Source organism: Sinohyriopsis cumingii, chromosome 14 (genome assembly GCF_028554795.1).
Source record: "Sinohyriopsis cumingii isolate HCF-2022 chromosome 14, ASM2855479v2, whole genome shotgun sequence".
Classification (NCBI taxonomy): Eukaryota; Metazoa; Mollusca; class Bivalvia; order Unionida; family Unionidae; genus Sinohyriopsis; species Sinohyriopsis cumingii.
In genome coordinates, this window is record NC_142974.1 from 99,117,555 (window position 1) to 99,142,681 (window position 25,127).

The 25,127-nt window shown below is 36.6% G+C and overlaps 1 protein-coding gene and 1 long non-coding RNA gene across 3 annotated transcripts; one reads left to right on the forward strand and one right to left on the reverse strand.

The window, feature by feature from the left end:
• The first annotated feature begins 2,671 nt into the window (after window positions 1-2,671).
• Window positions 2,672-12,214, forward strand: LOC149784473 (uncharacterized). 2 transcript variants are annotated; one of them, XM_089932555.1, is made up of 5 exons: window positions 2,672-5,013; window positions 5,816-5,982; window positions 6,306-6,525; window positions 6,906-7,070; window positions 7,693-12,214. In XM_089932555.1, exons 4-5 carry the CDS (start codon window positions 6,946-6,948, stop codon window positions 7,937-7,939), a joined length of 372 nt encoding a protein of 123 aa, XP_089788681.1. In that variant the 5' UTR covers window positions 2,672-5,013; window positions 5,816-5,982; window positions 6,306-6,525; window positions 6,906-6,945; the 3' UTR covers window positions 7,940-12,214. The 2 variants fall into 2 exon arrangements, with proteins under 2 accessions (XP_089788681.1, XP_089788680.1); XM_089932554.1 differs by having other exon boundaries at window positions 6,940-7,070.
• LOC149784474 (uncharacterized) lies at window positions 8,358-14,744 on the reverse strand. Its single transcript, XR_016413877.1, has 3 exons — window positions 14,676-14,744; window positions 9,159-13,826; window positions 8,358-8,495 (listed from the first exon to the last, which is right to left on the reverse strand). It is a non-coding gene; the product is annotated as an uncharacterized LOC149784474 (long non-coding RNA).
• Between the last annotated feature and the right edge of the window lie 10,383 nt (window positions 14,745-25,127).

Consider the following 25,127-nt stretch of genomic DNA (forward strand, 5'->3'; position numbering starts at 1 on the left):
GGTGGCCAGCATAAATGGTGGAGGAAAAACTAGGGAAAACCCCGGAAAGAACCACCGACCACGAGAAGCTACTGGCAAACTTTCTTACATTCCCACATTGGCCGAAGATAGGTTAGTAAGTGGTCTCATAATATCACGAGCGCTATTCTTCTCCCTTACATAAGATGTAGTCCACAATCTCACTCCATGTCATGTGTTCAACCGTGTGCTAGTGTTATCAGACATTACACTAGTATGGTTGGTAATAAACGGCTTCTGTTACCTTGAACGCTAGTCTAAAATGCAGATAATGAATATTTTGAATCTAACATGTATCATAAGATCGTCATTAAACCTTCAACTGATAAAGCTCTTTAACTTCAGCCACACCTTTATACTGTTTTGTGCACTAATTTCGCCATGAATTCCGAGTTCATTGAGAAAGTTTGTCATAATCTGTCAAAAGGTAATAATCCATACCTGATAGCTTGACTAAATCTGTGTCATAATCTGTCAAAAGTGAATGAGTCACACCTGATATCTTGACTTACTCTGTGTCATAGTCTATCAAAAGTTAATGATCCATACTTGATATCTTAACTCACACTGTGTCATAGTCGGTAAAACATTAATGATCTATAGCTGATATCTTGACTCTCTCCACCATCATAGTGTTTGCTTATATATGACAATTTTGATTCTCGATTTTTTTCAATAGATATTGAAACGAACTTCATAAGCTTTGACCATTCTCTCCCGGTAGTCTGATGTCACATTTGGGATCAGAATTGTATACATTATGCAACGTGATGACGATGGATGCTTATGTGTTTAATCAGGCTCACAGAACTTAATACTTAAAGTTACTGTTATTTCTATCACACATTTTATTTAACACAATTGTCTATGGTTTTGATTCTTAATGGTGATGTTTAGAGTTACTGTTATTTCTATCCCTCTCACTTAGCACAGTTATCCATGGTGTTTAGAGTTTTATTTCTATTTCTCGGAACCTAACAGAGTTATCTGTGGATTATATTCTTAGAGATCATGATATGATTGGTTTAAGTTTGATTTCGTGTGGTTTTAACGCCACTGTTTATCATATGGTATGGTATAAATAATGGCCAGATTAATTGTTTGGAAGAAGAGTCCTGGAAGATCGAGAAAAGAGCAGCCAAACCATGGGAAACGATTGACAAGCGTTCTCACATGTCTATGTTGGTCAATTCGAGACTCGAACTCGCACTAACAGAAGTCAGATGTGCGAGTAATCTGTAAAGGAGAGCGTCTTTAGACCACAAAACTACCTGGGTATTACACGAAGAAGAATACATAAAACAGAACATTTACCGCGAATGGATATTTAAAGAAGAAATACAAGAAAAACTTTAGCAAAAAGACACAAAAACCAGTAAATATGTCACACCACAATCACCACCACCAACTCTACTACTATTATTATTACCATCGCTACCAAAAGAACCAGCAACAGCAGCAAAAGCAATACCATCACCAATTGTGTAATTGTTCAACATGGAACTAAATTTCGTCTAAAACCAGAATGTTCGTAGTTTTCTTCCCTCCATTGCTCAAGTCAACACCACTGCCCAACCCCGATTCCCAGAAACGAAAGCAAACTATGTGCCGTTAGTCCTTAGGTACGGGTTCCCGTTGGGTCAGGACAATATTTATGGCATACCTGAATGCATTTTTTCATGCTTAGTAATTTATATATTGTCAAAGGGTGTGTATGTCAATCGTTTATCGTTTATATGTTATAGTGTGGGGCTATGTTCCCGAAAAAAGACCAAATGTAGGGCTAAAGTCAGCTACATATCTGAATTCGTCTTTTCACCTCTAATATATGTATAGGGAGGTTGGTTCTTTAAATTATCACCAAAGCCTTGACGGAGGTGTTTGAATCCAATCTCGCCTTTTCATTACATCGTGCAATTGGTGCAGAAACACGTGTCCGCACGTTCTAATATTTCCCCATCTTCTTGAGCTACAATTGTTTGAATTGTCCATTCGGCGCTATGTACAAAATAATTCTGGATCAAACCCTATGTTTGTCTACTTGTAAATCCACGTAGAATAACACAATCCAATATCCTGTGGCCTTCTAAATTTGGTGGCCACATAAAACTTTTCCATTCGATACAGAAACCAATCAGAGGTGGCTTCCGCTTATTTTTTCAATTGGAAGTTTTGGTTCACAAAATCCGGGTACACTCTAGCTGAGTCTCCTCACTAAAGTGACCGAAACTTTAACATGAATGAATGACTGGCGATTCGGCAGTCATAAATATTACTAGTTACCAGCCAATGATATTGGTTTGCCAATTAAGGACGCAGCTAATTGTAATAAATAGTCTGGTTCTCAGCTTCTTGTGGTCCTTTACTACGCACTCTGCTACGTTTAGCGAAGTGTATAGCAGATAATCAGATTATATTCATAATTTGATGCACATCCGATCACCTCATTCATCTTTTACAAAGTTTCTTCAAGGATATATTTGGATTGAGCGATCAGTTCAAAAAAGGAAAAATAGTCACCAGATGGTGGAGAATTTGGTCATACACTAAAGCATCAGGGCTAGCTAAGCCAGGCAGAAAGGATGCCCAAGGTGTATGTATGCGCAGTAATTTAAAAAAAGGTCACAAAGTTTGTTTGCCGGAAATTTGTTTCGCCAAATAATAGGAACTAATTCTGTTTGGATCATCTCTAGTGTTTCTTCGAGTGGATTGACGGTTGGATTGACCGAAAAACTGCGAATGAAAGAATAATTTCATGTATTAGTAGTTTCTCGGTTGTTGTTTCGTATCCAACTATCGGCATATATTTGAACCATGATCCATGGGATTGGCCTCGAGGTTCCGAATGACGCAAAAGTAAGTTAGCGAGAATACAACCACATCATTTTCTCAGCAACACAAGTAGGTTATTAGTACCGAGGCAATCGGAGTGAAGTGCCTTGCCCAAGACACACCACATCTGCTGGTAGGAATCGAACCCGAACACTTTCGGTCGTGAGTGTGGCATGCTAATCACTGTATCTTAAACAAGTTGAATTGTGGTGGTTCAGTGTGTGAAATAAAGCGTAGAAATGTTATATCTGTCAATGTGAGATTTATCGTTCACAATTAAATTCTTAATGGATGTGAATTGAATTTATGTACATCTACAGCAGATATGTGAGGAAGAACATTTTATCGTGAATAAACCGGTGTTGAGTAGCTCTTTCCTACGTCCTAATTGTAACCCTAATTATGAAAAGCTTTGAATCAAATATTCATGGTTTAGGTAATTGGGAATACAATCTTTTAGTTGCGTTATTCTGTGATGATCATACAATTTGACGGTCATTATAGTGAAATCGGTTGACCCTCGGATGTCCCAGATCAACATCGGATTCATTTGTAAACACTAGAAAAGGGCAGAGTATCTCAGTTCGAGGGAAGAATGACATGGCTAATAATGTGGCGGAGCATCAATAATATCTGACTTTAATGGAACCAAATGATGTTTGAAACCAATATCTTTCGAGATTTGGTATTTTTCAGATGATACATACATACATATATACATGCATGCATGCATGCATGCATACATTCATACATACATACATACACACATTTTGTTTATACGTACGTGAGATTTATGTGTGTATATACCTTTACCTACCTGAATACCATCCATCCCTAAATGTGTGAAGAGTGGGAGACATAATAAAAAACTATTCATGGTATGTGCAATATGTCTATATAAGTTTTTGGATTTAAAATTCATAATGATAATTTGATGAAATGAATGTTAATATTTGTGATGTTGTATATTAACAAGCTGGTCGAAAATTCTAAGTCTACCGATGACCATTGCATAAATAACTGGAATCTATTGATACGTGGTGTACTACGTTGCACCATGTTTTTTTGTTGACCGGATAAAAACTATATAAGTTATCGTAGGACCTTGAATTGTACAAGAACTGACAAAGAGTATTATATGTCGTATCAGGCACAGCATGCTGTGCAGAGGAATAAAGTGTCATAAAATCAACTATTTTATATTATCCAAAACTTGCATAGTTGCACAATATTCATGCACGGATTTTAAATACCGCCATCACAGTAAATAATTTTATTCTTTTTTTCTGCAGAACAAGAGGCCTACCATAAATGATTTTGAAAGTGAAGGTGGTAGGCAGGAAAGGGGTCTGTGAAAACTTCCTTTATATGCAAACTTTAATATCGGAAACGTTTATCATAATAAATACACGGTATCACATTGATGTAGGCATTCAAACCTTTAAAGACACAATAATGCAGAGTGTCTGTAATTGTATGAATTCTAAAGATCACGAAAATAATGAAATGTGTCAACTTATAAGCTGAAATAATTCACAAAAATCTAGAGTTTGTGAAGATTCAGTTAGATAAATAATTTTTTGTGGGGGCTTAATGTTGAACTGTTTATAGGGTTTTCTGTATCTGAATGTAGAAATCATCCAGTACAGTTTTGATCTCATGCTTACAATAGGCTGGATGGTAAGATTTTATTGTACATCTTTTAACTGCTAGTAAATATATTGTAAAGCACTGTACTGACTACATTTACAAAAGGATCTCTAGTCATGATAGGAAAGGATGTTGTAGTGCTACCAGAATATATGGCTGGCAGGTTGTTATATTATCAGATAACGTTTGAGCTGCAGTCAAGTTAGTCTTATTGATGTGACTTTTTTATCTATTATTATGTATTCTTGCTAAAATAAAGTATTTATTTCTAAGTGTTTAACACAATGCACAAAGAAACATATTAAAAACATAAATTATGATCAAAATGAATATTCAATTCCTATTTTTAGTTACGAAGTTACAAATAATATAGCAAAAGATGAACCAAAGCATGCAGAACTGATGGCCAGTGCATCTTAATGCTTCACATCAACACCTGGCAAAGTGCTTTTGCAAGATAGAGAAAATGAAGACATCTTCAGTATCTGAAGTATTTGCTATTGTATCAGGAAGGTAAAACTTAGAAATTTCTTGCAGATTTCGTTGGGGGGGGGGTCTTACAATTGTCATTCTACTGAAAACAATGATGTAACAAATGCAACGCTGATAAAGGACATTATTATAACTGTGCCAGCAGGTTGAGTTGCCACTTCATACTTTTCTTAGCTCCAGTTAGAAGAAAAAATACCTTCAATTTCACTTTCTCAGAAGTGGGGTTGGATACTTCAACTGTGCCACCCGATGCATGGACAAAGGCATGATTTGAACTGTCATTGATTTGGTTAGGCAAAAAAGTTCCAGTTTACTGTGCTGGCTAACCCAACAATCACAGCCGTTTTTCTCCCCCACTCAGTACTTAGAGGACCAGTGATTGTATGTTGAAATTGTGTCTACATACCCCATATGCTTTCTTTATGCAGTTTCCCATTTATAGTTATGTCCCATATGCAGTTCTTGCTAACACCCTTGCTTTCCACTTAGCTCATGATGAATGCACATAGGACATATTTAATTTTAAAACAAAATACGGAAATAACAGATTTGAAATTTTTTCTGGACACATCTGGAATTTAATTAGAACTTTATTCATTAGGACTGATGATATAACTTATTTGGGATTTAATTCCCAATACTGTAAGTTCTTTTCAAATTTTCATTTTTTATTCTTGGGAATTAAATGATTTGTTGATTGTTACAAAACTTGTTGGTTTTCACTCTTTACTGTTATAAAACTTTTGGAACTGGAAAGGTGTTTCTGTTTTGATGTTTGCTCTTCATGCACTTTTAACTTTATTTTATCTTCCTTCTTTTCAAGGTTGCCAAACAAAAGCAAAATATGGCTTTATTACAATGGTCTCAAGACATCATGAACCAGTTTTGATTTTCGTGCAAGACTGCTAGCAGCTATGAACAATTTTTTTTGAGTTTTCAGTCCTAGTATTTGAAACAGATATATTTCAGCGTTTGCTACTGTATATTTTGGTAAGAAATCAAAATTACAATGCATAATCCTTATCTTCTGATTTATTTTAATGTATCTTTTATCCATATATATAAATCACCAAATCTTCTAGGTATGTAGTCAATTGAAAGTAATTTATTTGAAACGTCTGAGTAATGTGGAATATTGAAAAAACATTGATCCGAGCAAAACTGCAATCCTGCTACATTAACTATTAAACAAATCTACAATGTAGCTTTCGCTTGATGATATAAATCAAGCCGTCTTGTAATCTTTTTGATATCACCATTACAAAAGAGACCAGCTTTAGGTGCTATAAGTATTGACTGTGGCATTCTTTCAGAGTATTTGGAGGAGTGTCCTACATCACTTCACCAATACATGAGTAGATCCTTTCACATGGCCAAGGCATTAATAAACGCCTACATTAACCTTTGTTGGAGAATGAAGAGCGGACAAAACCTTGGCTTGATCCCAAGAAGGATGACAAAGTGCTGAAAACCTTGGCACAGGTGCTCTTGGACCAACGCTTCCTAGACAGTGGAGTATTACTTAAATTTCAGGTATGCCATTTCAGGATTGTAACAATTGCATGGTTTTTAAAAGAAAAATGTTAAGACCGCTTTAAATGTTTTTGCTCTCAACTTTAGAATAAATTACTGTATATATTTACCATTTGAAGACCTGAATAAGTTAGCATTGATAAGATGTGCACACATGATACATGTACAGTGACTTTCCTTCTCAAGTCTTTGGTCTGTTCAAGTATAATACATGCACACCAGGTATAAACAATTCCATAACACTCTATCAATACACACTTCAGTAAAGATTTTATGTATGCAAGATTTACCAACAGTAATGATTATTTAATAATTGTATTAATCTATTAGCAGATTACAAATGACACATGTTACAATATACATGTTTTTGATAATTGCAGAAACACCGCTAAGCATGAAGTTTTTCGTTAGCAGATACTGATGTACGGTGCCAAGAGATTTTCATACATCCATCCTTTATACATGATTAGGAATGAGCTAATGGCTTTGAGTCACAATATCGATAGTGACAGAGATGTAATGAGACACAAAGAAGAGAAGATAGCGTAAGTTTGTTTCACCACAGGAAATTAGAAATAATTTTTAGATATTGATTGTAAATTATGATCCCTGCTTGAAAATCAAGCCAGTGGAATATTATTCACATGTACAAGTCATGAAAACGTTGTATTAGATACAAGTCATTTTAACAAACGGCACACATTTTTTATATTTGTGGTAAAGAATCGTAATATTTTCATGCATGTTGATCTTGTAATTAGTATTGTTATCATTCTAGTGGATATTTATTTTGATTTGAGCAATGCAAGTCCAATAATTATATCCAATGCTATATATAGCACTTTCCCAGGGGACTGACACACTTTATTAAGGATATATGGAGTTCATGGAATTTCCTCAGGACGTTTGGGGAAGATGATGTCATCATGATTATTACTAGCTAATACATGTTCATCAAAATATGTTGCCTTCTGAAGGAATGGGCAAAAATGCATCCCGTCTCACATAATACTTTGTAGATAGAACAAAAAAGAACAAAAACAACCCCTCACCAACTCTTTCTTGGGAACTGGTCATGAGGCTCTAATACTGGGTGAAACGTTAATATGGGTTATCATGGAGATGCTTGTCACACACGTTAAGAAAATAAAATTTTCTTTAAAACAGGTATCATCGATGTTACAACAAAAAATGTGGCAGATGGTCCATCTACCCTTGCAAGGAAAAGAAAACATATCCCCACATCAGGGAGCTTATACAGAAAGCCCTCGCCTGTCGACTTGAGGGCAAGCAGGGTATGAAGAGGAGATTAGAACTAAAGGAAGATAGTCCCAGGAGAATTTGTAGAAACATGGTGACTCAAGAACAACCATCAAATCTAGTTTTGGTGAAGGAGAAGATCTCTCGATTTTAGTTATATAAAATATGAAACAGTGTCTGATATATGGAGGTGTCTGCTAAGGCAGGTTACACTTTATTATAATACCATGTAAATATCAGTAGTTGAAAAAAAATAATGCATAATGCTGTATCTGCAATTGCTGAAAACTTTTTCTAGATTATTTATAACCTTCTTGCCCACATTGTTTATAGGCAGAAATAGACTGGTCTTGAAAACCTGAATGAAAACATTATTGTTTGATGCAATATTATGTGCAAGTTACAAGGAAACAAAGAATGATGTCAACTGTATTAATTTATATACCAATTCGTACATCATCATGCAATAAAGTGGGGACTTTTATTGTCCATCCGGATATTTTGTCATGTATCTTCCAGAAACAGCCAGAGGGAATTACATGTCTCTGCCCAGACCCGAGCCTTCCATGTTGCTATTGTATGGACTGTCTATAGGCACCATGTCTGTTGGCGCACATCAAGTCAACTTCATCATTGAGGACAAGAACATCCTGTCTGTGCATCCTGGCCAAGGCAAATATAGCCACATTAAGGATTAGAACTTGAAAATCCTGAAAAATTATTCCAATTTGTAATATACTATTTCTAAAATGTAAAAACTATATTTTAAAAATAATAGGAACATGCACTTATGCAAATGGTATTCATCTTCGATCAGCAACTTCCACTGTAAAATACATCTGGATCAAAACTGCACACTGTTTTTATTTTAACATAAGCACTGAGAGTTACATCACAACTGGAACTGATATTAAGTTTAGTTTATGTTAAGATGGACAGCTCAAAGTTTTTGGGGAGCATTTCTAAAAGTCAGAGACTCCTGCATTGGGATCAAATAGGAATGGATGATTGCAGATGAAGATAATATTTACATAATAAGTTTATCCTTGTATCATCATCAGCTTAGATTTGTTTAGCATAGTGAGGTACCCACATTGAAACCAGGTAATGAGAAGAATCTATTCGATGAGTATCAATTGTAAATAGAAAAAGGTCCTTATCATTTGCATATGTATGCATGTCTGGTTTTGGACGGCTAACAATTTTAAATTTCATTCACAGTGGTGCAAAGAAATAATCTAAGCATATGTCTCATCTGGCAAGCAGTCTCGCTAAAAGTCTTGAAACTTCTTAGTTAAATAAACTCAAGCATGTTAAGAATAATGCATTAAGAAACAGTAGGCGTGCTAAACAAAACTTGATATATTCATTACCGGCGAAAGTGATATTCAGAGCTGTCTCTCACAACACCTATTCCAGGTCTGTGGGCATCTCCCTACATTTTCCACACACCATTCTGGTAATCCTGTGTTGGGGGTTGGGTGATAACCACCACACTGCATTGAACCTGGCTCCAATGCATTAAAGACAAAGCTGGGGTGGAGCTGCAACACGTGTATGAACAGTTCCCTCAGTCGCTCTGGCTCCACACTCATGATCTCCTGGAATTTCTTTAAAAGATTAAGCATACTGAATCCCTGTATGTATGTATGTGGTACACAAATCTTGAAAGCTAAAATCATGATACCATGGAATTTTCAACATTTGCATCAATCATTTATTTACATCAATTATCAATCTTTGCAAGCCCACCTTGGAAATGGAAGTCACCGCAAATGTTGTACTGTAAGAGTAACTACCAAAGTTGTATTTGTGTTTGCAAATGGATGCAGTATTTTGAGTTTATCGGTACAAAGTGCAAGTTACAAATTCATATGCAGCTGCTACACATATTCTGTATACAGAAATATATTTTTCTGCAATGTAGCTCACATATCTGTAAGTTATTCCTACCTTTTGTGATATATATCTTGTATATAAAAATTTTAAGCTTTGGCAATAACATGCTCAAGGATTACATAAAAGTTATTGAAAGAATTAAAGACGTTTCAAAATTGCCTTTGAATCAAGAATTTATTTTATTACCGAAATCATTTGCAATAATCACCGGTTCAGAGGTGGAGAAATTTAATGCCAAGCAGACTGAGCAATTAAAATTCTTACCCACAATGTTAGATCAGATATAAAAAAATATCTGTTTCTTGCAAGCCTTCATGTCAGTCTAAATCCTGGACAAATAAAACATTTTAGGATTATTAAGTCCTTATGTTTATCATGATAGAGCATATATAGTATTATCTTAACATATTTTGGGACTTTAAAATACACCTTACGACATGAATTACATTTAAAACGGAGGAATAAAAGTGTAGTATTTATTTTACAAAACTTAAATGAGTATATGAATTTTGTACAGGTCTAAACAAATTTAAAAACTGCAATCTAGTCAGGTCTAATCGATGAACTCCGAAGTAAGATTGCATAGACATTTTGTTACCACTTTGAATGTTTTAAAAATGAAAATAATAAATTTATTACTTAAATTGGAAAAAGAGCAAGTCATTCATAACAGTATTGAATATCTGTATGCCACTTGCGTAGATTACTACTACCTATATGTGAACTTATTTTAGCTAATCTACCTTGAGGCCCTCATACAAAGGAATTTATCTATTTTAAGTGCATCTCTGAAGCCACTGTATATATTGGGTTTGGAAGAAGGAAAGGGAGTTGGCACTTCTGTTAACTGGAGTACTATTCCAGAGCAAAGTTCCAGAGTAGTGGAAATATTTTTTTAATAATTCCTTATTTGGTATGGGAATTTTATGCTGTTTGGTAGACATGGATCGCAGGTGAGGAGTATTACCAGGTAGCCTATACTGTAAATATTCAGTAGCTCTATTATTGGATATCATGTACATTAATTTGTCTTTCCTCAACCGGATTCGGTCTTTAATAGGTAATAATTTTAACTTACCAGCTAAATTTGCCTTCCTTTCTTTCTGGATTGATATCAGCCTGAATGCTATTATTTGAAGATGCGCTAGCTTAGCTATGTTTCTATCATTTGAATTAATCCACACTGTGTTACAGAAGTCTAAATAGGGTTGTATGTAACTGATATAAAATAGTTTTCTGCACCTTTCAGGGAGAAAATGTCTTATCCTACTGAAAAATCATAAACTTGAATTCACTTTTTTACTGACATGTTTTACATTTTCAGTTCATGATAGGTTATTATCTACCGAAACACCAAGTAGCCTATCATGACAAACTATTTGCAAAGTTTTATCCTTCCATGTCAGATATCGTTCATCACTACCAAGAATTGTTCTTTTTTGCCATGTTGAGATTAGTAATATTTTAGTTTTACCAGTATTTACCACCATGTCATTGCATGTGCAACAGTTATCTAGTTTGTTTAGGGCATCCTGTAAAGAAATTTCTAGTTCGTGCTTTGTGCTTAGGATGTCTGACAATGCTGTGTTATCTGCATAGAGATCTGTAGATGAAATTGAGTCCCTTAGTAAAAAGTGGTAGGCCATTAATAAATAGTATCAATAGTAATGGACCTAAACTTGAACCTTGTGGTACTACATATCTAATTGTCCAAGGTTCAGACAGAACATTATTTATATAAACATGTTGTGTTCTCTCACTTAAGTATGAATTAAACCATCTAATAGTGCTTTAATCACATTGGTAAATTTTCAGTTTCTTCAAAATGATTTCATGATCCACCATGTCATATACTTTCCTGAAATTTACAAATACAGATCCTTTTATTCGACTTTGACCAAGTACTTGAAGCCAAAAAGATCAAGTCAGTCTCACATGAATGTTTATGTCTAAAGCCTGATTGATTAGGGTGTAACAGCAAGTGTTTTGTTAAATATGATACGAACGAGTCATGGACATGTTTTTCAATCAATTTTGACAAGTTTTAGTAGTATTGAAATTGGCTGGTAGTTATCAACATCATTCTTAGGACCAGATTTGTGCATAAGCATTACTTTTGCAGTTTTCCATGTTTTGGCGATAAATGAGGTTGCAATATTTAAACAGATTATGAATGTTATGCTATCTGAAATAGCTGAGGCAGAAGTTTTAGTGAATGGTGGACCAATCTGATCAAGTCCTGTAGCTTTCTTGGTATCCAGTTTACTGAGACAATTTTTAACAAAGATTTTTTGATACCCGTGGGATATAGAAACATACCTCCTTAGAGGTCTTTCTTCAGTTCATTAATGTTGTCTTTTATCACTGGTTGTTTTAACTTAGTGGCAATGTTAGTGAAAAAATTATTGAAAACATTTGCAATGTCAGTGTCATCAGTGACTTTAATGTCATTTACCAGAAGTGAGTGAATTTTATTTTTCTGATCTTGTTGTATTACCCCAATGAGTTCATTAAAGACTTTCGAAACGGACTTTGTGTTGCTCTTTTTGTTTTTAAGCATTAATTGATAAAACGTTTTTAATATCCTTTTTAATCATACTTGTTATGTTATTTCCCCATACTTTATATTGTGCATGGTTCCCATAGCCGTAAAGTGGTCTCGTGTCTTCATAGTATCTAGGATTTCAGTAGTAAATCAATTAGGTCGGATTTCATACTTTACTCGATGTACTTTCAATGATGCATGCTTAGAGACTACATCCTTAAATAAGTCAGTCCACACTCTCAGAGCTTCATCTATATCATCAAAAGTTTGGATAATACTCCATTGAACTTTATATAGATCACCTTGAAATTGTTCTTGACTTCAATTTTGGATAGATCTGTAAGTGATAGTTTTGTGTGTATATTTCCTATTTCTTTTTCTTTTCACCTTTCTTGTCAAAACAGTAGGATATTCGTCACTAAGAACAACATTTGGTACATAAACATAAGTCACATTGTCTGGTAGCTTGGTATAAATGTGATCAATAAGAGTGCTTGATATTTATGTTATCCTTGTGGATTCATTTACCAGCTGGACTAGGCCTAATGATTCATTATATTCCATCCAGTTACTCCTTATCTGAGTGTTGAGTAGGTCCTTATTTACACTGCCGAGTATATATGTTTCTTTCTCCTGTGCAAGAACATTTTCTAATTGTTTCAAAAAGTTATAATTCCAAATTTCTTTGGAGGAAGATGGCCTGTAAATGAAACCAACAAGGAATTAATTTGCATTATTTATAGAAATTTCCACCCAAATACTCTCAATTTCATGTGACTCCAAGTCAAACCGCCTTTCTGCATTTACATCTTCCCTAATGTATACCAGACCTCCCCTTGCTGTCTCTCTGTCCCTGTGTAATGACTTATTGCAGCCTTGACAGTGAAATAGATTATCATTGTGGTTAGCATTTAATTTGGTTTTAGTGAGTCCTAAAACATGTATATTATTTTCCTTGGAAGACAACATTAACTTAATCTGGTCTATTTTTCCCACTATACCATGTACATTTAAGTGACGCATGTTAAAACATTTTGTATCTAGTTTAATATCAATTATATGTGTGTCATCATGCAATGGGGTACTCTATGAGATTGTCTCTATACTACCTTTAGCATTTTGGTATTATATAAGGTGGCCATATAAATGAGGTGGCCTCTGTATTTTCTACAGTATCTGTGCAAAGTCTTCCTTTATCAAGATATTGGGGTGGGGTGGTGAGTAGCAACAAAAAGTAAATCAGTTTAAACATACAGTGTTTAGTAAAATAAATAATCCTATAATACAAGTATGCATTTTCTAAGTTGTGCAAATAACTACTGACTTAGATGTTAAAGTCTTTGCCAAGTTACTTATTACCAAACATTCAGTATGCATCAATACTTGTTTTGCAAGATTTAAATAAACAATTACCCTCATTCTTGTTTTTCTTGTTTGAACTATGTGTAGAGCTTGGTCAGCTCTATTTTCAGGCTGCATATCATGTCTTCCTCCTCTTTCCCATCTGGTTCTTGCTCCATGCCTAGTCCTTCCTCTCCCTCTTCCTCTTAAAGGTCGCTTTGGAATTGAGCTTGCAAGTGAGCTGATTTAAGTCTCTCTAATGAATTTTAATATGTAACAGTATTTAATAATTTTACAACTAATATATTCATGATTACTTATCCAACTTATAGGAATATAGTGCTAATTGAGAATCAGAAATTAATACATGAGAGGGTGTGATTTGATGGAAGTTTTCTGGGTTAGATCAGGTCAAGTGTCGGGTGGGTGGGTGGGGTCCAAAAGTAAAAGGGCCCTGACTTTCCTCGAATGAGCACCAAAACAAAGTCTAAGTGTATATTTACTCAGTGTGCATAATACCAGATAAACATGCGCATGAATAAAACGGTGGTCCAGCTTCAAGTGACAAGTGGCTGTACCTTTGTGTGTGTGTACATTTTATGATCTGGTCCTGAGTTGTGGACCTGGATTCCATATACTAGTCGCAGACTTTTTAAAAAAAAAACTGTTATTTAAAACCTTGTGTATGTAAAGTATTAAGTTGGAGAAGCAGAACACGAATTCTTTTGAGCTTTGTTGAAACGCCAGAAAGATGGGTGTTAGGGGTCCACTGGTGATAATCTGGTTAGAATTTATAAACTGATTCATGAAATCGCTCAGTTTTGAGCAGTTTTAAATATCCTAGATGCTTTTCGTGTATAAAATTGAGTGGCAAGGACGCGAGGGAGTGCGAAATAGAGTAAGTATAGGCAAGAAACAGAGTATGTGTGGGTTTTTGCAATACTGTACAAAGCACGTCGATTTAAATCATTCTCGTACCACAAAAACTTTCAAATATAACTATAAACGTAGTTATATATACATTTCAATGTTTCCTCTCAAAATTAAACTTAGAAAGGAAAATGATAAAGAGAAAAGAACGAGATGAGAAGAAGATCGTACTCACCGTTGTTGACATTTTGCGCGGTCTCGTAACGTGGTTGTGTTTTACGTTATCAACTTCAGTATTTACAATACGGCATATAATTATGCTAATTTGGGTCACCGGAAGTATGTGTGTTATTCGTTCGGGATCTGCCGGTCATTGCTGAGCGGGTTTCAGAGAGCTTGTATTTCATAACAAGAACCTCTACGTACTTGATATTACCCCAGAACTGCCTTTTAAATAGTATTTAATCTGATGATATAGATAAATGTCCCAACATTTTTGCAAGAAATTTCACTCTCACACACACCCACAGAATCACAGAGAGAGAGATAGAGAGAGAGAGATACAGAGACACACAGAGAGAGAGAGAGAGAGAGAGAGAGCGAGAGAGAGAGAGAGAGACATATTGACGGTAGGTACCAAAACATCGTGCGAAAAATAGATCTTGGTTCAAAGGGTATAGCCCTCAATCACAAACTCATTTTATCTTTTACTTGCATCGCTCATCTTTTGTATTCATGTCATTGGATATAACAATCCCAACATCCGCTCGTCCCTCCGTCTGTCCGTTCGTATTCATTTTGGGGCTTCTACTTGCAAGGTCAATGGAACTGAGTTGAAATGTCAAGGTCACTTTAGCCGACATATTAACTTTGATTCCACTTGAAACGTCAAATTGCCTGGATCCAATTTTATCCAATGTTAACAGGGAAAGGGTACATACAGGTGTGTATCTATGTATGGATGTATGTATCTAGCAGCGGAAGTTGAAAATAGCTACTTTAAAGTTTCCTTGTCCAACTAGACCCAAGTTCAAATTCACCCGTCCACAAATGCATGCATTCGTGTACGTCTGCGTACTTGTATACGGTACACCGCATGCACACGTGTATACACTGGAACGTGTGCGTACTTGCATACGATACATTGCATGCAGACATAAATACACGAAAGTAGGTCGACGAAAGAACAAAATCCTGCATAATGTATAATTTTTTTCTTTCAAAATCCATAAGCAGAAATAAAAAATTTTCCCTTCTTAACCTTGCAAACACTGTCTTACTTTTCTTTCGATTTTTCCACTGGAAAAAAGCCTTTGTTTTCCTTTCTGATTATTATTCCGCGAATATTGCTTTCCCTGACATACTTAGAACACACGGTATCATTAGTACATAGGTCCTTTGACTGCATACCAAAACACGTCTTAGCAAATATGTGTCGTAAAAGAGACCACCGAGGAAAGTATGTATGTGTGCATGTATATGTATATATCGATGGAAGGTTATAAATGTGAAGTTTTAGTTTTTCACTAAATAATAACAATGATTAAGACACAAATCACAGTAACCTAAATAGCAGAAACGGATGGAAAGGAGAACTTTAAAAGACAAGTACTGTATTTGTGGTCAACTCTTAGTCCGTCCCAGGATATATAGCTTGTTAGAACTTTATAGATGTGCCCTCAGTTCGTTCCGCATGCCCCAAGGCGTCATTGGATCAATATAAAGACAAAGTATAATTTATTCATAGACATCCAAGTGGTGAGGTCTTGGTGTTTAAGTTCAGTAGCCGTCTCGCTATAGACATTTGCCTGTAGGTCCGGTTTCGTTTCCATGTTTCCCGCAAGTCAGGTTTTGAGAACTTTTTAGCATTGCCCTGAGGTCTATTTGGAATGATTTAAATAGGTTTGAAGGTAAGTCCATATCTGCTTGTAGTTGATTTTGGTAAGGCTGTTTCCGAATAATTCATGGTTATCCGGCTATAATTTTAAAGTGTATGCATGATCGCTGTCTCTTTCTCTCCTCCCTCTTTTCAGGAAAATATGGGCTTGTAGAATCGATTGTTTCTTGCTCCAAAAATCATCTTTAAATAACACCTTGTTGATGAAAACATCGGAAAAAGATGCGACACAACGTAATGAGTGTATTGCTTTTATCCCTCGTAAGTGAGAACTCTTTGTAATTTGTCTCACGAGGAAGCAAGAAATCAAACCAATATCTTAAAACTTTTATTGCATCCCTTTTAGGTATACTCTGACGTACACGGAAGTAGAAAATCATACCGTGATCTTCAAACGCTTATGTGTACCCTAACGTTGTCATCATAAGAAAATCATTCCATGAGTTATAAATACAAATTTCATCAATGTTTATATGAACCTTGAAGTAGCACACTCGAAAAACTCAATATTTGTGTGAATTGGAACATATAATATAATGATTTCGTTTTTGTTTTTCCTTCAGGAATGCAAGTTCTTGATACTGACGTATGTATGTACGTATGTATGTATGTATGTATAGTGGGGCACTTTAGCGACAATGAGACTTTAATGTTAAAATAGGGTCCCGGCACTCTGGCGACAAGGGGAATTTAACATGGGGAAATTTAACATGGATGGGTCTATAGAGCGACAAAAAAAGAATGGGCCTCTCTAGGGACAAGGGTATGGGTCTGTCTAGCGACAAGGGAAAGTTGGGTCTGTATAGCGTCTGACGTCACGGTATGGGAGATTGGTAACTATGTTGCAACCATGCGAGGTCACGTCACATTACTGAGCAAAGAGCAGGTGTACAGGTGTGCACCGGACTGACCTCAATCGAGAAGAAAGAGTGGGACTTAGATTTATATAACACATACAATAAACAACATACAACAGACAAACACTTATACAACATAATAATAAAAATTTTGAGGCAATAAATCAAGTCTTTACGAGGCATATGAGTGGCCCTGTAAAGGGCCTTTGGGTTCTTCTGGTTCTTCTTCTTCTTCTTCTATTTTCTCCACTTCTTCCACCATCTCCTGACGTTTCCAAATATTCCTTTCTTCTTCTTCTTCTCTTCATTCTTTGGCATCCAGAAAGGATGGCCTATGGCTCTGAATTTCTCCAACTCTTTCATCCAGTTGTTGATTAGTTTCTCAAATTCCACCTTTTTCTTTATATTGTCTTCTTCCTTTCTCTCCTTTGACCACCTTTCTTTTATCTTCTTCACTTCTTTTGTTAACACATTTCTCATCAGGTCTTCTGCTTTCTTGAGCTGGTCCATTCCCCATTTTACAAAAGACCACTCTGTCCATTGCATTATATCTTCCAAGAAATACCTTACTCTCATGACAATATCTAGGGCTTCTTTCAAGTTAACAACTTTCACATACTGAGGTTGAATGAAGCCTCTTAATCTCATCACTTCTTCCTCTATCATGCATTTCACAATATCCAGGGCTACTTTGAAGCTTGTTACTTGCCTTGTGACAAAATCCTTGGTAACTCGATGCTTCCATTCCTTCTCAAGCCTTTCCACTACATAGAAGCCATCCAATATCCGATAAAAACAGTCCTTCAAGTTGTTGAATAAAACTGAGGCTGCTGCCATCTTCTCTGGTTATTCCGTAGAATGGCGCGAACGACGAACGCTTTGACTTTATATTTGTCAAGCACGGACGTGAATGAAAACATCCCCATCTTTCCTCTTCACATATTATCTACTATCCACATACGGAAAAGTGCCATAACTAACCACAAATGTATTATCCACACACGGGAAGAAGCAAAAATTTACTATCCACACACGCGAAGATGCAAAGCAAACAAATATACTATCCACACACGTCAAGGTGCCATAACTAAACACTAATATGCTATCCACACAATCGAAGAAGCAATAAACAATCACAAATTTACTATCCAGACACGCGAAAAAGCAAAGAAAAAAAAAAAATGAACGCTTACAAAACCCAACAAATCTACTATCTACACAAGCTTACGTGAACTCATACAAACACACGCTTATCCAAACACACACTGTACTATCCACACAAACGTACGTGAGCTCATACAAATACACACACACGCATACACACACATCAGGAAAAGACTGAGTGTTTATAATCACACTACTCCTCATTCATACAAATCGGCAATTGATCAGTGTCTCTTTTCTAGAGATCTGGTTAGCCCTGAAAAGGGCTGTTTTTTTCTACATCCAGGTACACCTGCTTAATGGTTGCACCTTCCAGGGCGGTCACCACAGACACTGCGGCGGTTCCAGTGATTGTCCCAATTGACTGTAACTGTTGGGAGTGTAGAGGGAGCTTGTGTTGCCTCATCATCCCAAGCTTCAGTTTGTGGGACCCTGAAGACTTCCCTCTGTCTGTGCCAGACCCGTGGATGCTGTTGTTCCCTTCGTTGCTTAGGTTGTGGTTGTGGCAGCGGCAGTGATACTGGTGTCGCCTGTGGAGGTATCCTCACCATGGACTTGACTTCACAGACCTGTCTCATCATTACGAGTAGCAGGATTCCTCCTTTTCTTTTCCTCTTCTTCTTCTTCTCCTCTTCTTTAATCCTAGCTTCCTCAACAATAACCTCCGCTGCCAGCTCATTCAGAATTTGCCGGGCATGCTCCAGGTGTATCTGATGTTCCATTAACTTCGCTGTGCTGCTACTCATTTTTTCTTTGTTCACGAATCAACAGGGTAGCCAGACTGACGAGCGTTCCTTTAATAGTGGACAAGCACGGACGTGAAGGAAAACATCCCCGATACCAAAACTTATATTGCCCATATCATTATCCCAATCAACGTGGATCGCACGGATTTAAAAGAAACACTCACGTTTTTACTGACAAACATTAATTAATTTTTTTTGGGGCAAGCTACTGAAAACAAAGTGCTTATAGACGCACTTAGAACAAAGATAAAGAAATGATGTGCTTATAGACGCTCTTCTGTTTTTTTTTTCTTCTAACTTGTAACATACCATTGGCAATTGAATTAGTATCTCTTTCTAGAGTATTGGGTAGCCCTGAAAAGGGCTGTTTTTGTGGACGAGGAGTTATGGCAATCTCTTATGGTTTAAGATTGTGTCCCCGTCTGGCAGCAGGCATTCCAACAGGATAGGGTCTGCTTCTTCGGAAACAGAAGGATAACTCTTTGGTGTCTACACGGCAGTCGACAAAACCTCTGTCAGGCTCCTACTGCTGCTGCTGTTGCTGCTGTTCTCTCTGCTCTCTCTCTGCTGCTTCTGAAGTATGTACTTCTCCGTTCGTTATTCTTTTTTTTTCTTGATTTCCTCTCTAAAGAGCTCTTCTATCATGTCTTCAGTCTTTCAACATTCTGACATTCTCTATCTCTGCAGGCGTCGGTATCAGGCTTTGCCGGACACGATGCAAATTCGAAGCTGAAACTATCGAAATGTATCTTCTTCCAGCGCAGTGCAAAATGTTTAGGCCATATCGTGCATAATGACCCAGATAAAATTTCAGCTGTTCAAGAGTGGCGGCAACCAAAGAATCCTAAGCAATTTCGCAGTTTCTTGGGTTTATGCTCTTATTACAGACGGATTTTCAAGAACTTTGCTGATACTGCTAGACCTTTGCATAAGGTATGTGGAAAAGTGTAAAATTTCTTGGACGGAGCAGTGCCAGGCATCCTTTGATGGTTTGAAACTAGCCCTAACCAGTACTCCAATCCTTGCTTATCCCCAACCTGACTTTGCTTAATTTTAGACACTGATGCTAGTACATATGCAGTTGGAGCTGTACTTTCCCAAGAGAAAGATGGACATGAAAGGGTGATTGCTTATATGAGCAAAGTCTTGAATAAGCATGAAGTTTCATACTGTGAGACCAGAAAAGAATTGCTTGCTGTAGTCTCTGCACTTCGGAAATTTCATCATTATCTTGATGGGCAAGAAGTCCTCATACGCACGGATGATTCTGCAGTTATTTGGATACAAAATCTAAAATGTCCAACATGGAAAGTTGCAAGATGGCTGCAAAAGCTGTGCACTTACAACCTTTATGTCAGTCATAGAGCTAGTAAGAAGTACTCTAACGATGATGCATGATCAGGAAATCCTTGCGCAGTTTGCCTGCGTCAACAAGAATGTGACGAAATCTCAGATGATGATTTTGAACTCTCAAATTACAAATATGAGTCACCACCACTGTCTCAGATATCCGGTACCCCCTCCGACGTTGCTCAGGCCTCTCCAAACGAAAACAATCAGATGGAAAGTTTACATGTGAATTCTTTCCCTGTACAAGAGAACGATTTAGACTTCCTGAGGGTCATAATTCGAGCTTAGAAGGCACATTAGGAGGCTGGTCCAAAACCTACTCAGTATGTTATGGTGGGATGGTCTTGCGACGAAATACGTCAAGATCAGCTGCAGGATCCCAATATTGCCCCTATCATGGTTCCACCTGAAGAAGGTTCTGGCAGACCTGAGAGGTCAAATATCTCAGGCAGTCCAGCAGAGCTGAAGACGTTATGGCGCAGTTGGGATGGGCTACACCTGAAGGATGGCATGCTGGGCACCAATAGGCGAATATTTAGCTGGAGAACCAATGGAGCGAGTAGCAATAGATATTTTGGGTCCATTACCTAAGTGTAAAAATGGATACCAAGATATCCTTGTCATGTGTGATCTGTTTACACAATGGACAGAATCTTATCCATTGCCAAATCAGGAAGCTCAAACTATTGCAAAGACCTTTGTTGACTGCTTTGCTAGTAGATTTGGTACACCACCTCAAGTAGACTCTGATCAGGATATTAACTTCCAGTCAAAGATATTTCAAGAAATGTGTGATCTTCTTCACATCAACAAGACAAGGACTACCAACATGCATCTTCAAACGAATAGAACTGTTGAAAGATTCAATCCGACTCTCACAGCTATGCTCTCAATGTATTGCAAATAGAATCATAGCTGGGATGAGTATCTCCAACAAGTAATGATGACCTATAGGTCATCAGTTAATGCCAGTACTGGATTTACACCAAACATGGTGACTTTCGGAAGAAAAATTACATTGCCAATGAAGGTAGTAATAGGCACTCCGAAGGTATTAAACAACCTGGACACAACTGAAATTGAAACTGCAGATTATGTCAAAAATCTTCAGTTGAGGTTGAAGGAATCACACAACATCGCTCGTACACATCTTTAAGTAAGATCCCAATACCAGAAGAAATACTACGATCAAACGACAAAGAAGAGATCATTTGAAGTTAGACAGGCAGTTTGGCTGCACAATCGAATAAGAAAAGTAGGAATCTACCAGAAGTTCGTTCCAAAATGGAAAGGACCTTATCTGATCACAAAGAAGCTAGACGATTTAACCTATTTAGTTAAGAAATCGAAGAAACAGCCAGCAAAAGCTTATCACGTTGAGCGTCTATTGCAGTACAGAGGAAAGAAGAGACCAGTTTTTTTCTACCCACAGAAGTAGACGTATCACAAATTGAGTAGCAGGAACCACCTCCGTGTTAAAATTAGAGTGGCAAATTGAGAGAGCAGTTACAGAAATTCTAAGAGGAGGAGACGATTATATGATGCTTGACGGCTTCGTGCAGGTAGGGGGATATTAAATTAGTTTGACTCTGAGGAGTCAACGCTGGAAGGTAGCGCTACCAATGATTGTTCGGTTTGGTCTAGGTCTGGCCAAACTGTATGCCAAATCACTGGATCCCTGTCCTCCGTAGCTGTAAATAAGTACAACGAGAGGAACCTGCATGGTGAAGTGTCCAATTACTTGAGTTGATGTTGTAATGAGGTGCTACAGATGGAATATGTTGGGTTGCAATACAACTGAGCTGATTCAGAAATAGAACATGATAACTTTTCGCATGGGAAAACGTAACGTGTTGAACGTTCTGCCATTCAAGTTGCAAACTGTGGTGGGAAAAAGCAGGAGCATTTTAATAATAACAGTAATGTTTGCTGGTAAATAGACAAGAATGTTGTTATCAGAGAAAAACAAAAGTCTTTTTCTTGCTATTTACATATATAACGGTCTTCCTTCTTCCAAATGATGATAGAGATTTGAAAATGTATGAAACAGCAGCCGACAGGAAGGAAACAACCATTGTCTTCCTGATCGAATTAATCCTGAAAGCTGGAGTCAGCCAAAACCTTGAGAATTAGCTCACAGACATCAACAATAAATAGATTATGTGACCCGGAGGTTTGCCAGTTAAGGTGGGGAGGGTGTAATACGTAACTCAACAATCCAAAATACTAGGCACTGTTAAGAACTACATTCCCTTTCCAATAATACTAGTAATAATGATAATGTAAAAACATTAAAAGAAGTCAGAAAAACATGAGGCAGTTCACTATCTTGTAATACCTTAATGGTATTGTGAATGGAGTTTTGCATGCACAAACATTGTCAATTTAATGTGTGAAGATTATTTGATGTTAAACGTTGAGATGTGAGATGATGTTTGACCGACGAGACTTTGGCATATTTGATCATGTCAATATTGTCTGTCACTGAAAACATCTACCACGTGTGAATTACTTCTTCAGTTCCTGAACGTATGCCACCCACCAATCATTGTTTAGATGGCCATCTGCATCTCTTATAAATGTGTACTCTGTGTTTTATACTAAATGTGAGTATAAAATTTTGCTCTGGTCCTCGTAATGTCAAGCTGTTGTCATGAGTATTAATGAATTCGTCAAGAAATTCATCTAAAGACATCAACAGTTCTACATGCCCTGGGACATCAACGTTAAGTGGAAAGAAGTTCGCATGGTAGCAGTTATTGTGCCATATTCATTTTCATGTTGGACCATGTGTGTGTCGTGCTGGAATTTCTCATTAATAGTTTAGGAAATGAATTATCTTACCTTCCATGATTTTGGAATATGAAAGCCAGAGATATGATGTTAGTCCATAAATTAGTGAGTTCAACCACCCGGTGGAGTTTTGTTACCAAAACAGCGGAGATGAAAGATAGTGATGGAATCAATGTGCCCAGCCGAAGAGTTCTTCTCAGACTTTTGTTGAACAATAAGTTAGAACTACTGTTACTCTTCATTATTGTAAGTTCTTGGTTATGTATAACTTGTCATTTTACTGTAATGAGCGAAATAATATGCAGTTAATGGGGACTATTTCTAAACGTAGTACGACTCACTGCATCAGCAGTACGTTGTACTCTCGCTCGATTCGCATCGAAATTCACTTGTCCGTTTTGTTCAGTTCAAAGTAATCATAAGTATGAATATACAAATAAGATTAAAAGTAAAAACGCACACTACGGATATTGAGAGGACAACTTAATTCTGTCTGCATTTTGTGTTCATTGGGACTTTTCCATGCAGTTTGAACAGTTGACTTGGTTACCGTCATGGCTAGCCCTGAGAATGACAAACATTGATTGGCTAACTAAGGTCATGTGACGTGAATAGGAGTCTAAAATATGAGTGCTTACAGTGCACTGGCAGATAGCTTTCAGAGCTGCAAAGCACGAACATTTAAGTAGTAAAACATTACGGTCATGTATGGTAAAATCATCAGTTATATATTTTTACACAGCCGATTTTAACTTCGGCACCTTAAAATCCTAAAACTGAATCAAATTGTTATGAGAAATTTTAAGTATATTTATTAGATAATTGCTATTAAATTTAAATGCCTTATAATTATTATATTGTAGTTCGGTTTACAGCCGCTGCTATCTCCAACCGCACTGCTCAAGTACACTAATACTAAAATTATTTTTTTTTATTGAGATCACGCTACTATGCCAGAATGTGTTACAATCTAATAAATTAATTATATTATTATATTCCTGTGTATATTTATAGCTACGTAACTTTCCATTTTCCAAAAATGTGTCAGGACATATTAATTATTTGTCCTGTAGTTTACATTAATTTCCATTTACTCCAAGTTGACTACATGGAAAAGCTATGGAAATTTCATTGAGATTTCTATGAATATGGAAAGCAGAAATACACGTGGAGAGCAGTAACGTGTTTAAAAAACATTTCCAGCATCCACCAACAAAATGATTGATCCCTGATGTAGCATAGATAAACATGCAGTCAGCATGACTCAATCCCTACATAAATGAACTGACTGATGTCTAACTTTAATGGTCAGTTGCTGGTCTTAATAAAATGGTGTGACTGTAATATGCGAGGCTTTGTAAAAACACAGACACTGCTTAAGATAAGGTGGCTTACTTGCCTTAGAGCATCTACCCTTAGTACATGTTACCAGAACTTTAATGCACCTTTGACACGATAAGTGGGTGGTAATTTCTTTGAAGCGTTACAATGCTAGTTGTAAAAGAAATGTCAATTCGCTAACATCGGGGGAAAGAGTTATATATGCACTTGGATTAATTAATATAACACTTTATTATTGTAAAGCTGTACTATATTACAATATTATACAAATCAATGTAAACATAATGATCTCGATTTTACCTAATTGCGGTGTTACTGGGTTATTTGTATGAAATTATTGATGGATTTATTGAGGCCATACATGTCTTTAATTAAATCCTACCATCATCATCACTACTGCGTGCATGTGTTATTAAGGAAAATAACTCTTGTGAATACAGCTTTGTTATACAAGGGGAAAGAGCTAAACTTTATAACGAAGTCATGCAAAAAGTCAATTAAATGATGGTTCTGACAGGAACATATAATAAATTGTAAAG

Bases quoted from the DNA above. Each gene is read 5' to 3' on its own strand.
- LOC149784473 (XM_089932555.1), top strand. From the start codon at position 6,946: ATGTACGGTGCCAAGAGATTTTCATACATCCATCCTTTATACATGATT. The intron at 7,071-7,692 runs GTAAGTTTGTTT...TCTTTAAAACAG, and splicing joins CACAAAGAAGAGAAGATAGC to GTATCATCGATGTTACAACA.